At 44.5% G+C, this 15,050-nt stretch overlaps 1 protein-coding gene across 5 annotated transcripts in view; it reads left to right on the forward strand.

Annotated features, from left to right (window-relative positions):
* Nucleotides 1-15,050, forward strand: part of DPY19L1 (dpy-19 like C-mannosyltransferase 1) — a 414,496-nt gene that overhangs the window by 339,660 nt on the left and 59,786 nt on the right. For all 5 annotated transcript variants that reach the window (XM_029589768.1, XM_029589772.1, XM_029589771.1 and 2 more), the window contains one exon: nt 8,473-8,572. In XM_029589768.1, coding sequence (XP_029445628.1) covers nt 8,473-8,572 — 100 coding nt within the window. The remainder of the gene's footprint in view (nt 1-8,472; nt 8,573-15,050) is intronic.

Raw genomic sequence — 15,050 nt, forward strand, 5'->3', positions numbered from 1 at the left:
GCCCTCTGCGCAGAACCCCCTGCTGGAAGGGCTTTGCCCTACAGCCCGCCACTTTCCATTTTTGCTAGCGGCAAAACAACTGATCGATTTGGAATGGGCCGCTCCGGCGACTTCCTTCAAAGGGGGCCGGGCCCTGAGGGGCATGTATCCATTGGCACCGGCTCTTCAGGATCTGCTGGCGTGCCCTCAGGTGGACGCCTTGATTAGCGCTGTGGTCAAGCGCACTACCATTCCTGTGGAAGGGGGGACGGCCCTCAAGGAACCTCATGACCGGCGGATGGACGCCATTCTAAAACAGAATTTTGAGGTAGCTGCTTTTATCATTGCGGATTGCGTCCTGCTGCACAGTGGTGACACATGCTTGTTTGTCACAAGTCCGAAACAACGCTCCGGCGCCTGACATGGAGTCCGCGCTTTCCTTTCTTACGGATGCGGCATCAGATTTGGTCCGGACAACAGCTAAGGGAATTTCATCCTCCGTAGCTGCCAGGAGGCAACTCTGGATCCGGAAATGGTCGGCTGATGCGCCTTCAAAGACGCACCTCACCAGATTGCCCTTTCAGGGCTCCTTGCTGTTTGGCAGTGACCTGGATAGACTGGCCAGTACTTGGGGTGCCTCTCCAGTGCCTAGACTGCCGGAAGATCGGTTCAGAAGGGGCCAGCGCTCCTTTCCAAGGCCCTCCAGGGGCAGGAGTTCACAGCGCTTTGTTCCTTACAGGGGTCGATATCAGGCACCACGTTCTCAGGCCAGGAATCAGTCCTTTCGGACCAAGCAGCGCAAGAGGGGAGCAGGCCCGGGCTCGGGTCCCGGCCGCGCCCCCCAATGAGAATCCGCCGATTCATCTGGGGGACGGAGCCATAGGGGGCAGGTTAACCCTCTTCTACCCCAGATGGGTCGAGATTACGTCGGACCGGTGGGTCCTCGCCGTTATCCGGGAGGGATATTATCTGGATTTTCATCATCTCCCTCCGGACAAGTTTGTGGAATCTTCATGTCCCATACACAAGAAGGCAGCATTGGAAGCTACCCTGGTGAGACTCCTGTCCTTAAGAGCCATCATCCCAGTACCTGCCTGGGAAGTGAATTCTGGTCATTATTCCATTTATTTCATGGTCCCCAAGAAAGGGGGTACCTTTCGGCCTGTCCTGGACCTCAAGTCAGTCAATCAATACTTACGGGTACCGAGGTTTCACATGGAAACTCTACGTTCCGTCAAGGCCGCAGTACAGCCAGGAGAATTCCTCACGGCATTGGACCTGTCAGAAGCATACCTGCATATCCCGATCCATCCGGATCATCAGCGCTACCTACGCTTCAAGGTTCTGGACCGCCACTTCCAGTTTCGGGCTCTGCACTTCGGGTTGGCAACGTCCCCACGGACATTCACCAAGGTGGTAGTAGTGGTAGCGGCGGCACTCAGGCGGGAAAGAATTCTGGTCCATCCCTACCTAGACGACTGGCTGATCAGGGCGAAATCATGAGAAGAGAGCCTTCGGACAACCAACAGAGTGATCGCCCTTCTGGAAAGCTTGGGCTGGGTAATCAACCGCAGCAAGAGCTGCCTACAGCCTTCCCAGTCACTGGAATACCTGGGAGTACAGTTCGACACCCAGGCAGACACAGTCAGTCTCACAACCAAGCGAAAGTTGAAACTGCAGCAGCGTATCCAGGATTTGATGGGAGCCAGTCGGCCCATAGCCTGGGATTATCTACAGGTTCTTGGTCTCATGGCATCCACCCTGGAAGTGGTACCTTGGGCGAGGGCCCATATGAGACCTCTCCAACACGCCCTGCTCTCTCGCTGGAGCCCCCGGCTACGGAACTATTCCACGCACCTACCTCTGCCGGCCAGAGTGCGGACCCAGTTGCGGTGGTGGTTGCAGTCCAACCACATGAGCAGGGGGTCGAAGATGTCCTCACCCACGTGGATCTTGCTCACCACAGATGCCAGCCTGAGCGGCTGGGGAGCCCACTGCGAAGAACTCACCGCACAAGGGCGGTGGAACGGGGAAGAGTCAGCGTGGAACATCAACCGGCTAGAGGCCCGGGCAGTCCGATTGGCATGCCTTCGATTTGCTCACAGACTGAAGAACAGGGCAGTCAGAGTGATGTCCGACAACGCCACCACGGTGGCATACATCAACCGTTAGGGCGGCACCAGAAGCCGACAGGTATCTCTGGAGATCGCCCCTCTGATGACTTGGGCAGAGGTGAACCTTCAGGACATCTCCGCAGTCCACATTGCCGGGAAGGACAATACCACAGCAGACTTCCTCAGCAGAGAAAGCCTAAATCCGGGAGAGTGGCAGCTCTCACCCACAGCCTTCCAGATGATTGTGGATCATTGGGGGATTCCGGACATGGATTTTCTGGCGGACAAGTCCAACGCTCAAGTACCCAGATATTTCAGCCGCAAGCGCGACCCGTTCTCACACGAAATCGATGCCCTGGTTCAGCCATGGCCTCCAGGGACTCTACTGTACGCCTTTCCTCCGTGGCCTCTGCTAGGCGCTGTCATCCGCAAGATTCAGAGACACCGGGGCCTAGTTCTTCTAGTGGCGCCAGACTGGCCAAGAAGACCCTGGTATGCGGACATGAGAAGACTGCTGGCAGGGGAGCCTCTTCCCCTGCCTCCTCTCCGGGACCTTCTACATCAAGGTCCCATTCTTCACGAGGATCCAGCTCAATTCTCTCTTACGGTATGGCCCTTGAGAGGGCTCGATTGAAGAAGAGGGGTTTACTCGGAGCCCGTGATTAATACCCTCCTCCGAGCTCGCACATTTTCCACATCCCTCACATACATCCGGATCTGGAGAGTATTTGAAGCATGATGCGACACTCACGGCACCAATCCACATGCCACCACAATTCCTATTGTGTTGGATTTCCTGCAGGATGGCCTTCAGAAGGGTCTGTCCCTCAGCTCCATCAAAGTTCAGGTGGCTGCGCTGTCTTGCTATGGTCCCAGGAGGGATGGCAAGACCATCGCCAAGCATCCAGATGTTTCTCGCTTCCTGCAAGGAGTCAAGCATATTCGTCCGCCACTGAAGTGGCCTGTGCCTTTGTGGAACCTCAACCTTGTTTTGGATTTCCTCGCAGGGTCCACCTTCAGACCCCTTCGGGGCCTGTCTCTCCGTTCTCTAACCTTGAAGATGGTATTCTTGCTGGCGGTGTGTTCGGCACGCCGCATCTCAGAGTTACAGGCACTGTCCTGCCGTGATCCCTTTCTCCGAATCACTCCAGAGGCTATCCATCTTCGTACGGTTCCCTCCTTTCTACCTAAGGTAGTTTCACAGTTTCATCTTAATCAGACTATATCCCTGCCTACCAAGGCGGGGCTGAAGAAATCTGAAGAAGGGCGTTTATTGCGCCATCTCGACATTGGCAAATTGCTGCCCAGATATTTGGAACTTACACAAGACCTGCGAAAGACGGACCATCTGTTCGTCCTGCACAGCGGGAAGAAGCAAGGTGAAGCGGCCTCTCGGCCACCATCGCCCGCTGGATTAAAGACGTTACCAGAGCCGCTTACATTGAGGCTGGAAAGTCTCCGCCTCTACAAGTCAAGGCTCATTCTACCAGAGCTCAAGCGACATCCTGGGCGGAATCCAGGATGCTATCGCCTGCAGAAATATGTAAAGCTGCGACTTGGTCCTCCCTCCATACCTTTTCCAGATTCTACCGTCTGGATGTCCAGGCCAGGGAGGACTCAGCATTTGCCAGGGCGGTGTTACATGGGCCTCAGGCAGCCTCCCGCCCAGGTGGGAAGTAAAGCTTTGGTACATCCCATTTGTACTGAGTCCATCTGGCTACACGCCAGGAAATGTTGGGATTACTACCTGATAATCCCCTTTTCCTTAGTGTAGACAGATAGACTCAGCATCCCGCCCAGCTGCCTGCGTACATGGGTTTCCCCGATGCAAGGTAAGCCAAGTCATCTCTGGCTATATGAGAGTACACTCTACCAGGTGTCAACGCATTCCGGTTAGGACTGCTGGCGGTCTCCAGCTCCTATCAATCGGTCAGGGGAATCCTGTTTTCACTTTTTCACTGAGCATCAGTTCACACATATCTAACAGCTTTTGCAAGGAAGATTACTGAATAGCTACGCTTCCTGTGGGGCTATATACCCCGTGCTGACGTCAGATCCGTCTCCAACTGCTAGCACGCGGATACAATCTCATTTGTACTGAGTCCATCTGTCTACACTAAGGAAAAGGGGATTATCAGGTAGTAATCCCAACATTATTTCAGTGAGAGAAGGGTATTAGGGGATTGTAATTTTTTTCTTTTTCTTTTTCTCTTTTTTTATATATTCTTGCTTAAACACAGTTGCCATGCATTTTTGTCTATTAAGAGGGTTATTTTCAAAACTATTTAGGTAGGTTAAAAAAAAAAAGGTTTTACCTGTGTAAATTGGCTGTCCAAAAATTGCTGTTTCTCAATATGCTAGAGGTACATAACATTAATCCAACATGCATGTACTTTTAGCCACCTTAAGTGAAGTGGTTCCAAGATATGCTCTAGCCAGAGGAGAAAAATAACATGCACAGGAGGTACTTCTCAAAAGGATTTACGAAATTAAAACTGAGTTTCTTCACTCATAAATGCATTTTATGCAATAAATGGGCTTTTGAAAATTGCTACAATAGAAAATTACATTTACGCACTTAATTCCTTTGAAAATTACCTCCAAAGATTATATTTTTGAGACTACGTATGTTGTTTTCCATGAAAAAAGTACCTGCAGGTAAAAAGTATTTACAGGATTTGTCCCAAAATGCTTTGTTTGAAAATTTCCCCATAAAAGTAGGGAGGATAAATTTAAAAGAATTGTTCACAAACCCATATTCACACACATATGAGCTCACACACTCATGTAAATGAATTTTAGCGCATGCACGATATAAAATACTTGCAACTTTAATGTAATGCTGCGCATACATTTGCGCATGGTTTCTTGTTCGAGTGCAATTTTCCATGTGTATCATACACGTTTAAGCTTCTGTGACGCATAACTTCCCTATTTTTGGGGGTGGGTGTCAATCGATACTCCCCAAGACAGAGAAGAAGCATGCTGTTTGATAGAAATCAGTTATGATTTTTTTGTTGTTGACATCTGCCTCAAGGGAAGGATATAAAGTAGTGTGTGTTCTGGAACAATGCTGCCAGGAACTGCTCTATTCATACAGAAATGGTAGACTGACTGATTCCAGCCGGGACCCCTCGAAGTGTCTGGAAAGTGCCGGTGACCAAAGATGCCAGGGTGGTAGTGACCTTGACATGTATTGTCAAAGAATGGCCCCTTTGAATGGTTGGATGCAGGTCCGGCTGTAACTGCTGGCATACAAACAGTATGGTTTCCTTGTCGAATCTGAACCTGTCCATTGCTTCCTTCTCTGAGAGATCCATAAAATGTGCTCTACTCCTGTATACTCTCTGTAAGGAATGCCTCCTCCTCCTCTATTCTCTCTCCCTCCTCAGCCATTGTGACCTCATTCTCTATAAGGCCATTAGACATATTGAAAAGTGAAGCACTACCAGTAACTCCCACCCCCCAGAAGGCTTCAGTATGTCCTAGTAACATGCACTTCCACCACCCTCTATAGCCCTGTATGTCCCAGTTACCCCCCAATTTTTCCAGTAACCCACATTATAAATCTGTATGACCCGGTTGTCACCCTGTATGGCCCATGAGTGGTACACTCACTACAACTCTTCTTTGTGATCCTGTCTATCTCTCTCACCCACCCCCACCCAGGTCCTAAATTGGCCCAGTAGGTCCCTAGACTGTACCTTAAAAACTCGCTTCCAACTAGCCTGCTCCTATGTCCACTCACCCAAAGAAGCTAACTTGCCCAAAGCCAAGTCAAAAATCAAAATGAAAGTTTGCTCTTGTGTGTGTAAACAAGCAGTAGTAAATGAACATGGGTAAATTTAATGAATCTCGCGTATGTCGCTTTTAAAATATTTTATTACGTGCTTACGTACAAACCCCGCCTCAAGAAGCCCCATTTTTGTATGTGTAGTTTTGCTTGCATACTTGTATATACACACATATGTGGCCTGTTTTTAAAATACGCATTACGCGTCCTTGGGCCACAAACATGCATATATGGCCTTCTTTACACGAGTAAGCCTGTGAAAAATTTCCTTATAGCTTATAAGCATGTTATTTTATTTTATTTATTTAATTCTTTTAATATACCGATGCTCAAGACCAGGTCTTATCGTACCGGTTTACAATAAACTAGGGGGAACCAGTTAACAGAGAAAGCAAAAGTTACATTATAACAGGGAACTTGGAACTAGGCTGTTAGAGGAAAGATAGGTTAAACAAATTCTAACTGGAGAGAAGGGCAAAAAGCATGAGAGGGTGCTTACAGGATAAGAATTATGTACAAATTTACATCATGTATATGAATTAAGCAAGTTATAAGATTAGTCGAACAACATTTCCTTTGAGTTGCGGAAATGGACGCATCCGTGGGGTATGGTGACCCTGAGGCTTTTCAGGGGTATGCTATGTTAACGGAAATGGTACAAAGCAGTTAAGAAAAAATGGGAACAGTAAAATATAGATGTGAAAATTATTTTCTCCTAGGACAAGCAGGATGGTAGTCTTCACATTTGGATGACATGGACCATCATAATAAGCAATACCGGTTAGTCAAACTTCATTGTTTTTTTAATCATAGGTCCCAGTATCATTGCTATTCTTTTTCAGTTTGTCTTTTACAAATAAAATTACTATTTACTTATTTTATTTTATTGATAATCCGTGACTTCACAGCTATTTCATTCAACTTCACCTTCCATAACTTTGTAAACACACACAAGTCTTCTTGCTTGCAATAGTTCCAATAGTCCCAGCAAGGTCTGTATTTCAAAAATCAAGTCTGTCAGGGGTGTACTTATTTCTTCTTTTAAATTTTTAGGCTTTAAAAAGAAAAATGTATTACAATTTATTGAGAAACCAGCTCATAGCTCAGCGAATAACTGCACATACCACTCCATTATCCAGAAAGTGTTTGTCATCAAGTTTGATTGTGCCCTCAGAAGCGCACACATAAAACATTTAAACCTGGTCATCTCAAATGGATTTCATCTCCCATGATAATTTTTAGCAAAATGACATCAAAAGCATCTATCTAATATTTTCTTAAATTAATGAATACCACTCAGTTTCAGCATTCAGTCTGAACGGAGCTATATCCAAAATTGTTTGCAGAATGTCAGCTTTGATCGAACTCATCTTCTCTGACAGAGGGTTTTACCTGTTCAATGACCCACCAACTCAGTTCAGAAAACACATGGGAATGAGCAATACAGTGTTGAACCAATAGATAAACAACTTTTATGTTCAATTAAGCATGTTCTTATCATTTGTTTGGTTCTTCCTGTATGTAAGTGCTTACATGAGCACATGATCGCATAGATTACATTACTGGAGATGTAGTTGGTGGTACTTGACAAACTAAAGGTGCATCCTAATTCTGGATCTTCCCAGGTCTATGTAGTAACAATGTTGTTGCACATAGAACAGTCACCACAGGGAAAATGTCTATTTTCCCTCACATTTTCATCAGTGGTTTGTATGGGTAACATACATGTGTTTTCTGAACTGAGTTGGTGGGTCATTGAATAGGTAAAATCCAGTATCAAAGAAAATGAGTGTTGATCAAGGTTGACATTTTGCGAGTAATTTTGGATACACAAACTCAATACTATTGTCCCCTACTGACTGAATGCTGAAATTGAGTGGTGTTCCTTAATTTTGGAAATATTTAATAGATACCAATAATGTCATTTTGCTAAAAATTGTCATTGGCGATAATGACATCCCTTTGAGATAAACAGGATTAAATGTTTTATGTGTGCACTTCTGGGGCCAGAATTGAACTTGGTGCCAAACGCTTTCTGAGCAATGGAATGGTACTCTGAGCTATGAGTTGGTTTCGCAATAAATCATAATACATTTTTCTTTTTATAGCTTAAGAATTTAAAAGAAGAAAGAATTGACACCCCTGACGCAGACTTGTCTTTAGAAACACGGCCCGTGTCGGGACTGTTGGAACTATTGCAAGCAAGACTTATGTGTGCTTACAAGTTATGGCAGTTGGAGTTTAATGAAACAGTTGGGAAGTCAGCGATAATTTATAAGATAAATAAACCCTAATGTTTTGATGGCAATTTTATTTGCAAAAGACAAAAACTGAAAAAGATACTGGGACCTATGATTAAAGAAAAAGCAATGAAGGTTGAATAGCTGATAGTGCTTATTATGATGGTTCATCAGTGCAAAATAATTTATTCATCTGTCACATTGTAGATATTATGTGTGGTCAAACCTCTATATAACAGGAGTTTTAAGACATTTCTACAAATGACTAGCATCTACAGTACACATTTTAAAATATTGACTAACTTTTCTAATTCTGTTCCATGCTATGATTATATTTTTCTTTTAGATGCTGTGTTTGCGGGTGCCATGCCTACAATGGCAAGTGTCAAGTTATCTACAGGTCGAGCCATTGTAAATCATCCACATTATGAAGATGCAGGCTTAAGGTAAGTTTTAAGAAATGTTGTTTTTACTTTAAAAATTGATATAATTGAGAGGCCAGCCTCACAGCTGAGGGGTCAATGCTGCACTTTGCTGTATGGAGATATTGGTTTGATTAACAAGCTCAGCTGATTCTCTTTTGAGAGCAGGGACTGGGCAGTATTTCCAGGGATGGAGGCTATCCAAGCCAATCAACAATAGTGATGCCTTCTTTGCAGACTCAGCATATATGCATACAGGGGCAGATTTTAAAAGCCCTACGCGTGCCAAGCCTATTTTGCATAGGCCCGGCGACGCTCGCATGTCCCAGGGCTTGAAAAAAAGGGGTGGGGGCATGGCCTGGGGCCTCCGTAGGATTGCTAGGCCGGGGGATCGCGCGCTGGCACGTGCAACCTACACCTGCCCAAAGACAGGCGCAACTTGTAAAACAAAGGTTGGGGGGGGGGGTTTAGGCAGGGCTGGGGGGTGGGTTAGGTAGGGGAACAGAGGGGAAGGTGGAGGGGTGGAAGGAAAGTTCCCTCCGAGGAACGGGGTAAGCCATCGGGGCTCCCCTAGGGCTCGGCGCACGCAAGGTGCACTTCCTTGCGTGCGCCGACCACGGATTTTATAACATACGCGTACGTCTTAAAATCCGGCCCACAGGGTTCTGGAAGGTGCTGTTCTCTATGGCTCCTAGCCAAGGACCTACTGCACCAGACAAAAGAAGGGAGAAGAATTGAAGAAAGGGGAAAATCCCTGAATATTTCTTAATGATTACTCATGTCACTGTAGCCCCAGCAGGGACTAATTTTGAGTAATAAGGAAGTCCTTGAAGCAGGAAAAATTTCCTAGCAAACTATGCTACTTCCAGACTGATAGCATTTATTTTAGCAACCTACATTGCCATTTAGAATAATGTTTCCCAACCAGTTTGCCATAGAACTAATCAGGTGTGCCACGGAAAAGTCACCACTGCCTCATGGTTGGATTCAGACCAGCACTTGGACTTTTTGTGCACCATGCACCAACATAAGACCCCAGAGGTGCTTCCTAAATATGCAGGAGCTCCTTTATGAGAAAATTTACAGTCATGCATGTCTTGCCTTTTTAGCCACAGCAGGAGTGTGGGAATTAACTGGCAGCATGACTAGATGGGCCCTGCTTTGCAGCAAACAGCACCTCTTCCTGAGTGTCCTCCTTTGAGTCCTTCCAGCCTCTGTCTTTTTTTCCCAGGCTGAGAGACATGGGTAAAGTATACACTGGAGGTGACTCACTGAGTGTTGGCGAGCAGCAGCAGAGGAGGAGCTCTGACAGTCCCATGCAGCAGCCAAGGCAACTAACCGAGTCACATCACATCGGCATTTCCCTTCTCCTTCTCCTACACTTATACAGTTTATAAAAGGAACTGGTGAAAGAAAGAAGCAAACAAATCCTTCTTGGAAGGAAGGAGAGTGAACACAAGTTTAGTGAAACAGTATACGGTTGTTTTTTTTATTCACGGACTTGCAAGTACGAGTGCCACACAGATGTAGGCACATCCCTATGGGCTCAAGCAGTGCATTTTATACACTTTTTCTTGCTTATGCAAGCCCCCTTTTTCTCTTTCCTTTTCCCTTGTGTATGTGCAAATTCCCTTGCCCAATAAGATACTGTTCATGATGCCTTTGTCTATGTGCAGTTTCTAAGTTAAGGTTTTCTATGCAGAAGTCCTTGCTAAAGCCAGGTATGGGGAGGGATGTGGGGAGGGGTATAGTCTTATCTCTGCTTGCCTCCTTCCAACTGCTAAAGAAGCAACATTTCTCTCTTTCTCTCTCTCTCTCTCTCTGACAATCCCTTGTTCACATGCTCCCTCTATCTGCACTATATGTGCTACTCTAAGCAGATTGTGGTTTCTAATATGCATTATTGTTGTCAAGTAAGGAAGCCGGGGGTGCTGGGTTTCTCTTGTAAGTTGCTTGCATGCAGCTAAGCCAGTTACTAACAATTTGCAATTTCTCTCATTGAGGTAGTGTGATTGGGTTTGAATAGGGACCAACATTAGTTAATCAAGAGAGCAGTGAGTCACTCAGGCTGACTAATTGAAGTTAGACTGTTTGTATTTCCCAACCCTCCCACCCCTCGCCCACCCACCCCTAGCTCATCCCTTAATTTATAGGCAGGTACCACTTTCACAAAAAAAAAAAAAAACATCAACAAAAACTTTATTGAGAATTCAATCAAACCCCAGTAGGCCACTACCAGACACATAGTGAATTCACTAATACATTTAAAGGACGTTAGACACATTCCTACTCTCATAGCAACCTAAAACTTAACTAGGAACTGATCAAAATTGAGATGAAGGCAGCAGTCCAGCAGCAAGAAGGGGGGCTTCCCAGTCTTTTGCATCGAGTTTCACATGTATGATTTTTTACCCACCGGTGAGAAATTGTACATGTGCATGCGATGCAAAGAGCTCCTGGCTCTCATAGAACGAGTCCGATCTCTGGAGGCTGGAGTGGCAGACCTGGAGGAGCTGAGGCAGACAGAGAGGTATATAGATGAGACCTTCAGGGACATAGTCAAGTCCCAACTTCAGACTGGCAGCCCTTGTGCTGCTTTGGAGGAAGAAGGTCTCATGATGGGAGAGCACCAACCAGGTGCAGCAGGAAAGGATCCTGTAGCAAGGACCTGCTCTCCAGGTGATGCATTGTCCTTTCGCACTGAGGATATCTCCCAGAGGCCTACTGCCCAGGAGGGAAGAGTTAGGTCGGCCGTCATAGTTGGTGATTCGATTATTAGGAATATAGATAGCTGGGTGGCTGGTGGGCGTGAGGATCGCCTGGTAACATGCCTACCTGGTGCGAAGGTGGCGGACCTCACGCGTCACCTAGATAGGATTTTAGACAGTGCTGGGGAGGAGCCGGCTGTCGTGGTACACGTGGGCACCAACGACATAGGAAAATGTGTGAGGGAGGTTCTGGAAGCCAAACTTAGGCTCTTAGGTAGAAAGCTTAAATCCAGAACCTCCAGGGTAGCATTCTCTGAAATGCTCCCTGTTCCACGCGCAGGTCACCAGAGGCAGGCAGAGCTCCAGAGTCTCAATGCGTGGATGAGACGATGGTGCAAGGAAGAGGGATTCAGTTTTGTTAGGAACCGGAGAACCTTTTTGGGAATGGGGAGTCTCTTCCGAAGGGATGGGCTCCACCTTAGCCAGGGTGGAACCAGACTGCTGGCGTTAACCTTTAAAAAGAAGATAAAGCAGCTTTTAAACTAGAACAAAGGGGAAAGCCGAAAGTCACTCAGCAGTGCATGGTTCAGAAAGAGGTATCTTCAAAAGATACTAAGGATGCATTAGAATTAGGGCATCCCAACAGTGAGGTTCCAATAATTAGAAAAGTAGTCCAAGTGCCTGTAACTAAAACTCACCTGAGCTAAAAAAAAGTCTAACTTTTCCCTATCAATTGAAAAGCAGAATGAAAATACAAACATAAAACAAACTTTGAAATGTTTGTATGCTAATGCCAGAAGTCTAAGAAGTAAGATGGGAGAATTAGAATATATAGCAGTGAATGATGACATAGACTTAATTGGCATCTCAGAGACATGGTGGAAAGAGGATAACCAATGGGATAGTGCTGTACCGGGGTACAAATTATATTGCAATGACAGAGAGGAGCACTCGGGAGGAGGTGTGGCGCTTTATGTCCGGGATGGCATAGAGTCCAACAGGATAAACATCCTGCATGAGACTAAATACAAAATTGAATCTTTATGGGTAGAAATCCCTTGTGTGTCGAGGAAGACTATAGTGATAGGGGTATACTACCGTCCACCCGGTCAAGATGGTGAGACGGACAGTGAAATGCTAAGAGAAATTATGGAAGCTAACCAAATTGGTAGTGCAGTAATAATGGGAGATTTCAATTACCCCAATATTGACTGGGTAAATGTATCATCGGGACACGCTAGAGAGATAACATTCCTGGATGGAATAAATAGGAAAAAGTAAGGAATCTGGGAGTAATGATGGACCCAGAAATCAACCTGAAGCAACACATATCTATAAAAGTAAGAGAAGGCTACGCAAAACTTATGGTCCTCAGAAGATTGAAACCATTACTCACACCTGCCCACTTCAGAACAGTATTGCAAACACTTATCTTTTCTAGCACTGACTACTGCAACGCACTCTTACTAGGACTCCCAAGCACATCGATAAGACCACTCCAGATACTTCAAAATACTACAGCCAGAATACTAACGGGAAAAAAGAGGAGGGACCATATAACCGAAACTCTAGCAGACTTACATTGGTTACCCATCGAATACAGGATAAAATACAAAGCATTATGCACCATACACAAACTAATATATGATAAAGAAGCAGACTGGCTAAACACAGCCTTACGAGTACACATTCCACAAAGAAACCTCCGCTCAGCAAACAAAGCACTACTAACAATCCCTTCAGTAAAGTCAGCAAAATTAACCCAAGTGAGAGAATGGGCTTTATGATTGGCTGGGCCCATACTATGGAACACGATGCCCCCCGAACTCAGATTACAGAATAATCTCAAAACTTTTAAGAAAAATCTAAAAACATGGCTCTTTAAAAATGTATCAATTTACTAATTAACTCTCTGTAATATCGGATCGTACTAATTTGTGGAAACACACTGTATATTGATTTATAATTTAAGACTGATGGAATCTTAATATTATTTCCTCTAAAGTTAGAGATGTATAATCTATGGGGGGGGGGGTTCTATCTTATTCCATCTCTCATATTTTTTTCTTAATTGCAAAATTTATGGTTTTGTAAAATTTGAAACTGACAAATAAAGAATTAAAAATAAATAAATAAATAAAATAAAAAAAGCCTTCACTAAAGAGTGTGGAGGGTAGAGAATGAAAGTACAGGGTAATGCAGATGAGAATGAATTTACTCAATCCTACATTTAAGAAGTAATATTTCAAAGCGATAGTAACTCAATAATATACCTGGACTTGAACAACATTACTCAAATAATGATTTTATTTATGAAATTGTAACCGAACTTTATTGGCACCTGTTAGAATGTATGATATCCTACATTTACTTACCTTAGTCTATGTGCCTATTTGTAAACCGTTGCAATGGTATATAACTTAGCAACGGTATAGAAAACGTTTTTAAATAAATAAATAACTGATAGCTTTATGGAGCAATTGGTTCAGGAACAGACAAGAGAGGGAGCAATTTTAGATCTAATTCTCAGTGGAGCACAGGACTTGGTGAGAGAGGTAACGGTGGTGGGGCCACTTGGCAATAGTGATCATAATATGATCAAATTTGATTTAATGATGGAAGAGGAACAGTGTGCAAATCCACGGATCTCGTGCTAAACTTTCAAAAGGGAAACTTTGATAAAATGAGAAAAATTGTTAGAAAAAAACTGAAAGGAGCTGCTACAAAAGTAAAAAATGTCCAAGAGGCGTGGTCATTGTTAAAAAATACCATTCTAGAAGCACAGTCAGATGTATTCCACACATTAAGAAAGGTGGAAAGAAGGCAAAACGATTACCGGCATGGTTAAAAGGGGAGGTGAAAGAAGCTATTTTAGCCAAAAGATCTTCATTCAAAAATTGGATGAAGGATCCAACAGAAGAAAATAGGATAAGCATAAACATTGGCAAGTTAAATGTAAGACATTGATAAAACAGGCTAAGAGAGAATTTGAAAAGAAGTTGGCTGTAGAGGCAAAAACTCACAGTAAAAACTTTTTTAAATATATCCGAAGCAGAAAGCCTGTGAGGGAGTCAGTTGGACCGTTAGATGATCGAGGGGTTAAAGGGGCACTTAGAGAAGATAAGGCCATCACAGAAAGATTAAATGATTTCTTTGCTTCGGTGTTTACTGAAGAGGATGTTGGGGAGGTACCTCTAATGGAGAAGGTTTTCATGGGTAATGATTCAGATGGACTGAATCAAATCACGGTGAACCTAGAAGATGTGGTAGGCCTGATTGACAAACTGAAGAGTAGTAAATCACCTGGACCAGATGGTATACACCCCAGAGTTCTGAAGGAACTAAAAAATATTTCAGACCTATTAGTAAAAATTTGTAACCTATCATTAAAATCATCCATTGTACTTGAAAACTGGAGGATAGCAAATGTAACCCCAATATTTAAAAAGGGCTCCAGGGGCGATCCGGGAAACTACAGACCAGTTAGCCTGACTTCAGTGCCAGGAAAAATAGTGGAAAGTGTTCTAAACATCAAAATCACAGAACATATAGAAAGACATGGTTTAATGGAACAAAGTCAGCATGGCTTTACCCAGGGCAAGTCTTGCCTCACAAATCTGCTTCACTTTTTTGAAGGAGTTAATAAACATGTGGATAAAGGTGAACCGGTAGATATAGTATACTTGGATTTTCAGAAGGCGTTTGACAAAGTTCCTCATGAGAGGCTTCTAGGAAAAGTAAAAAGTCATGGGATAGGTGGCGATGTCCTTTCGTGGATTACAAACTGGCTAAAA

The sequence above is a fragment of the Rhinatrema bivittatum genome, chromosome 2 (genome assembly GCF_901001135.1).
Source record: "Rhinatrema bivittatum chromosome 2, aRhiBiv1.1, whole genome shotgun sequence".
NCBI classification, from domain to species: Eukaryota; Metazoa; Chordata; class Amphibia; order Gymnophiona; family Rhinatrematidae; genus Rhinatrema; species Rhinatrema bivittatum.